The following is a 6,000-nucleotide window of genomic DNA, read 5'->3' on the forward strand; positions in this document are numbered from 1 at the left end:
TCGCTAGGAAATTGGACCGGATTCCCGAGGCGCGTCCTGATTGGAAGGGATATCAGAAACATGGCGAGAGCCGTTTTGCTCCCGCTTGGCTCCCGCTTGGCGACCCTAAGCGGATGGAGGTGAACGGTTCGCCGGCCCCGACTTCCCCGATCTCTTGCACCAATAGAACGAGCACCTTGTCGCAAGCAACACTGGTGTATCTTGGCGTGCCGTGGGGAGATTTCCCCTGTGTGCGACTCGCAAGCTAGACCTGGTGACTGCGTTAGCAGCTATCCAGATTGTTGGAACAAGGCTATGTAAACTGTCCATTGCGCTACATCGAGGCGGCTAGCTGCGAGACCAACATACGAGAGAGATCATGAGGTTGGTGAGGCAACATAGCTGTGGCTCATAATTAAGGTGCAAGATTGTCTCCTGGCCGGCACTTCTGTTCAGTTCCTCGGCCAGCGCCGGGGAACTGGTCCGGGCCGGAGTGGTCATCTAGAATGCTGTATTAATTGAACTCACTAGGTCTATATAAAGATTTGCAGAACAGTTGCTGTCCAACATCTGAACCAACAGAATGCTTCAAGTTTGACATTTCCTTGCTCCCTTAGTAGAAGAGTCAAACGGTTTATGAAATAGAATTTCAAGTCATGCGTTATTCGAACCGCAATCCTTTCCACAATGCGTTCATGGCGAAAGGTCCAGTATCCACATCAACCTCACTCAACACGAGAGGGGCCGACGTGGGCTGTGGATCTCATCTTGGCCACTCTAGGCCCAAAGCGTGGATCCCCGGCGTCAAGTTACCCTGCAAGACATGTGGTTCGGTCGCCCTCTTCCTCATCCCTCAGATTGAGAATTTGCTCTTCGGGGAGACGGATTCGGGCTGTCATTAAGCCTTTACACATCTCGATGACGACACAAGATCGTTGCTGTTCAATTGCGGCTTTATCTTAGGTTTCATTTTCCTCGCCGGAAGTCTTCACCCAGCCAACTCGGCTCCGCCCGGTCTCCGTCGGACCACCACCCCGCGTTGATGGACACCAGACATCCATTTGTAAAAGAAATGGACACTGTGGACCTCCTGTCACCCTGATTAGTGGGGTTCGGTGTTGGTTTCGACACGATTTCTGCTGCGCTCTTCTCCGTTGTTGGACCCCCATGCTCTGGCATGATCTGACAAATTACCGCCACCAAAGCATTTGAATCCATCTTCCATGGACCATGTTTCTGTCCATTGTTATTTCAGCCATCTTTGTAGGAATCTTAATAGATTGCTGTTAGAGTCTTGGATCATGTCATGCAATCTTCATGTTGGTAAAATGCCCCGACTTCATTTATGATTGCCAAATCACCTTCTCTACCAGACATTGCATCACTAGTTAGAATAATTACCTGAAACGGTCCTTATTGCTAAGGATACGGGATCTAAGAGAACTAGTATACTGAAGTCCAACGCCTAGAGGATCAGGGTCAGAACAAGCCTCCGTACGACGTTGGCCACGCTCGACGCTGGATTGTGCCGCCATTGCTTGTCATGCAGCCGCGCTTGTTTGACGGAAACATTTATTTTCAGCTCTTTTCAGAGTACAAGGCAATGTGCGAGATGCTCGGCGTGGATTGGAAGGGTGGTGGGCAGGATGGGAATGTTGGGGTTGATGGGGTTGCAGAGCCGTCTTTTGGGACTCCCGACTTTGAGACAGGCCGTACATTCAAGCACAGTCCGGTTGGGTTTTTGAAGGTTTTCTCGAGCAAATTACCTGTAAGTAGATTAAGATGACGTCTGGTATATCGGGAAAGGGCTGGATGCTGCTTTACTGAGAGAGAAGATAAATGAAGTAATGTTTCATGGCGATGAGCATGAGTTTCATGAGTTGCATGAGCACTGTAAAACGCACAACGTACCAACTAAAAACCATCCCACAACCCTAATAAACACCCACCAACTCTTTTGCATCTAGCCGCCAAATCAGCCACGTCGACCACGCAACTGGCACCGCCGCCAGCCTCATCAACCACACCGCACCCCGTCCAACCCCAACCGAATCCAACCCCGCCAGCACCGCCGCGCAAACCAGCGCGCTGGCAACCTGCGGGAGCGAAATTGCCATATTGTGCAGCCCTTGGACGCCCGCCACGCCGGTTCGCACATGGGCGAGTTCGGTGTTGATCAGCGCGAACGGAATCCACATTGTCACAGCCCAGGTTGCGCCGATGAGGGAGAGGAGGATGAGGGAGACTGTGGAGGTTTGGAAGGGGATTGTGAGGAGGAGGGAGGTGGTTGCGAGGAGTTGGGAGACCAACCAGAGGCGCGGGAGGTTGCGGGGGTTAAGGACGGTGTGGATGCGGGAGAGGCAGGACAGGAGGACGGTGGACAGGAGGGTTCCTAGGGAGAAGGAGAGGGATGCGTAGAGGGGGTAGGGTTTTGCGTGGGTTTCTGCGGGGGAAGGTTCGAGGTTGGAGGCTTGGAGGGATTCCGATAATGCTGGGAGACGTTAGTCCGTAGTCTGGATCGAAACGGGGGTATGCAAAGAGGGTTTGAGACGATTACCTGTTTCGTAAGCATACCTAAAGCTTGTGTCAGTTCATCCAAACATCCGAACAAGCCGGGGCGGGCATCACCTACGTGGACATGTAAAACAACACCGGAAACCACCCAAACCACCCAAATAGCTGCACGCCGCATACTCTCCCCGTTAGCGGCGGCAGCCGCCGCCAGCGCCGCACCAGCTCGCCCGGCAGACACATGGCCCAGACCCGCCCGATCTCGGACCCGGACCCGGACAGCCGGAGAGGCGGCGTGGCATCCCGCGGCACTAACCAGCAGACCAGCCCGACGGTGGTCGCGGAACAGATCGCCGCGACGCACGCCAGCGTGCGGAACGCGACCACGGGGTCGGTTTCTGAAGATTGTGTGGTGTAGACGAAGCCCGCGGTGGAGAGAGCGGCGGATCCGAGAACGTTCCAGCGCATGGACCAGGCGGCGGCGGCGGGTTGTTGGGACGGCGGACAGGCGTCGACGACGATGGCGCGGACACCGACGGAGTAGGCGTTTATTGCCAACAAAATAATCACCAGGCAGGCGACGGCGAGTGCGCGTGGCTGCCAGGGGTTTGCGGCCGGGTTTTCGGTGAAGGGCGCGGTGAGCTCGGGGGCGCAGGCCATGAGCAGGGTGGGGATGACTGTGGTGAGCGCGCCGGCGATCATGACGGGCTTCCGGCGGCCGAGCGGGTGGTCAAGCTCGTCGCTCAGCTGGCCGATTATGGGCTGGAGGAAGGCACCGAAGATGGGTCCCAGGGCCCAGGTGAGGGATATGGAGGAAGGGGTCATGCCGAGGGAGCCGAGGTAGGGCTGGTTCTTGTTAGGGACTGTGGTGATGGGGAGCGGGATGGGTGACGGACCGTGCCGCTGGACTGTAGTAGAAACCAGCTGACTTGGAGCCCGAGGCTGGGACATGTGAGGAGGAGTAGGCCGGGTGTGGACAATTGCTCGGGTGGTTTTGGGTCGCCGAGCTCGTCGCGCTCAGATAGGAGTCGTTCATGTTCTTCGGAGGGGAGATTTTCTGCTCGTGACAGACATGGTTCGTCTATAGGTGCGGCCATTGCTGGGCTGATCATGGTGGGAGGATGATCTGGAGTATGAGAATGGCTGTTTCAGAGCAAGAGGGAAGTGTATACTATGAAGAACATATCTTAAGCTGCTCTTGCTCCCCAATTGCTCCTTGTTACATGCATATGCCATCAGTAACGCCGGAGTAGCCGCGTCATTGCGAAGAAGGCCCATTTATAATCATTGTGCAATGTCCAAAAAATAGAGTTTAACAGAGCAGTAGGAGGAAAGTCACTTGGCCTGGGTAGGGGTTCCATGTTACGATGCCAGCACCCCCAAACCCCTAGGTTTTCTAACTATCTGCCACAGATTCCCCGTCCATTTAACATTTGAGATAGGACCAGTGTCCTCTGCATGTTCCCACTGTCCCAACGACTCCCACTGCCAACAATGCCTTCAACCGGATATCACCGACTATCGACGTTCAGGGACAAGAAACTGGATAACATGTCTCCCGCAGATTAGGACAAAAAGACGTTTCTTCTCGTTCGTGTTTCACGGGTGCTGGCTTCGGGTATGGGGCTAGGTGTTTATACCACGGCGGTGCTAAACTATGCGCAGAAGTCCTTTAACAAGCCATACTGTCGGAGGTTTGCGGCGCGTGATACGGTTCACTTGTGGGCGAGTTGACTTTTGAAATCTACTACATCGCTGATGTCTATAACAGAAAAGAACTGGAAAAATTCGGGTACAAGCCCATATCCTTAGACTTAGTCACATCAAACCACTTTGGCTCTTTCCTAGGAAACCCAAGGGCCGAACTCGACGCGAACTGGCGCAAGCTGCTGTTGGGTCGATCCTCCCACCGCTGGTCTCTGCGGGTCATACAGACTCAGTTGATACACATCGTCCTAGGCTTGAAAGGGCCCATGGGTATCAAATACGGGTGCAGCCCATACGACTGATAGGTAATTTGTGGGTTACCCAAGGGTCAATGGGTAGAGAATGGGTTTGGGCAGCGCTTGTAGGAAAAGTCCATGGGTAATTTGGGTCTGCCCAAACTACCCATAAGCTTTATAGAGAAACTCATGAGTAGTTTAGGTTACCCAAATATATGGGTCGCGGACCCGTGGGTAATACGGGTATATTAGATTATCTAGTTACTGGGCAGCCTAAATTACCCATTTCAAAAAAGATGGGTGCTCATGGGGGGCCAATCTCCAAGTCTACAGCTCTCTGGAGTCGGCTCCTCGATTCAGAAACACACAGGCTGGAACCTAACTCGGACACTATTCCGTTTGATAACGGCAAGGACGGTTTGTAAGTCTACATGAGTTAATCATGATGAGAATAATACGCTTACTTGTCCAGCGCAGGCGGCATCGCTGTGGTGCATAACCTGCACTACATCGTACGCCAATCCTCCCATCTCATCCGGTGTATACTAATATCCCGTTTGCCAAAATAACGTCTACCAAACTACCCGCGGGGACTCAAACTTCCCCAATATCGCCGAGCAGCAGCAGGAGAAACAAAAATAGTCACCTTGGTATGTTCTCTGCTGAGAAAATGTCGTTGGTGATGCTAACCGTTGCCACAGCACAATGCCCTCACCACCTCGTGTCTTCAGCCAAGTGCCATACCAATATGACGTCGATGCCGCTGTACTGGACGATGGAAGACCACGTTCTGATGCCGAACAGAGACGGCGTACAGAGGTCCTACGTAGACTGGGAGAGATTGATGAGTTGGGGGAACGAGCACTTGATGACGCACTCTGAGACCATGCCGTCAATTTCTACCCTTGATATCATCACATAACACCTCTCGCTAACCTTGCATTCCGTGACAGAAATGAAGCACCCCATCTTCGGCAAGGAAAACTGGTCCATGCTTGAAACACACACAGCTAATACAAACAGGCCACCTCGTCGATGAGCACAGCAGGTTCATCCTTGCCAATGCCGAGGGAGTGGTGGATTTTGAGGAGCTCCCACAGAGAGCAAATTATCAGCATTGGGTGATGGAGCAGGGAATCGGGGCATGGAAGGAGGATGCGGAGCGGAGTTGAGAGGAGTTTGCTAGGAATTGTGCTACCAACTATCATACACTTTGGTGCGGCGAAACAAGCGAATGTATTGATTGCTCTTCTCAGAATAAACATCATCATCGCTGACCATTAAATTTGCGGATTTGTGAGGTTGGCTGGTAGCGTACTCAGGGGTGAATGCAGTGCTCCCAAATTAGGGAAATGCGACACGCTTATTGTGTTTTCAAAGGTAGCCCTTTCTAATATCTATATCTCTATAAAAGCCTTCCCTTAAGGAGGTCTACTAAATGCACTTAACTATAAGAACTTTCGATACTCCATTAACCAGATATCGTCGACGCAATCCCCCGAACTATATGGAACAGCTGACGATTCAGTCTAGACAATTCCATATCGAAAAAGGGCACCTGAGGCTA

The 6,000-nt window shown here is 52.6% G+C and overlaps 2 protein-coding genes across 2 annotated transcripts; one reads left to right on the top strand and one right to left on the bottom strand.

Moving 5' to 3' along the window:
• Window positions 1–1,582: 1,582 nt before the first annotated feature.
• CORC01_07565 (uncharacterized protein) lies at window positions 1,583–2,375 on the top strand (the record flags this gene model as incomplete). Its single annotated transcript, XM_022619201.1, has 2 exons — window positions 1,583–1,747; window positions 1,947–2,375. The coding sequence occupies 2 exons, from the start codon at window positions 1,583–1,585 to the stop codon at window positions 2,373–2,375; spliced, it is 594 nt and encodes a 197-aa protein (XP_022474280.1).
• CORC01_07566 (general alpha-glucoside permease) lies at window positions 1,914–3,587 on the bottom strand (the record flags this gene model as incomplete). The annotated part of the gene is made up of 4 exons (XM_022619202.1): window positions 1,914–2,470; window positions 2,537–2,553; window positions 2,612–3,336; window positions 3,387–3,587. The coding sequence occupies 4 exons, from the start codon at window positions 3,585–3,587 to the stop codon at window positions 1,914–1,916; spliced, it is 1,500 nt and encodes a 499-aa protein (XP_022474281.1).
• Between the last annotated feature and the right edge of the window lie 2,413 nt (window positions 3,588–6,000).

The sequence above is a fragment of the Colletotrichum orchidophilum genome (assembly GCF_001831195.1).
Source record: "Colletotrichum orchidophilum strain IMI 309357 chromosome Unknown Scaffold_61.1, whole genome shotgun sequence".
Classification (NCBI taxonomy): domain Eukaryota; kingdom Fungi; phylum Ascomycota; class Sordariomycetes; order Glomerellales; family Glomerellaceae; genus Colletotrichum; species Colletotrichum orchidophilum.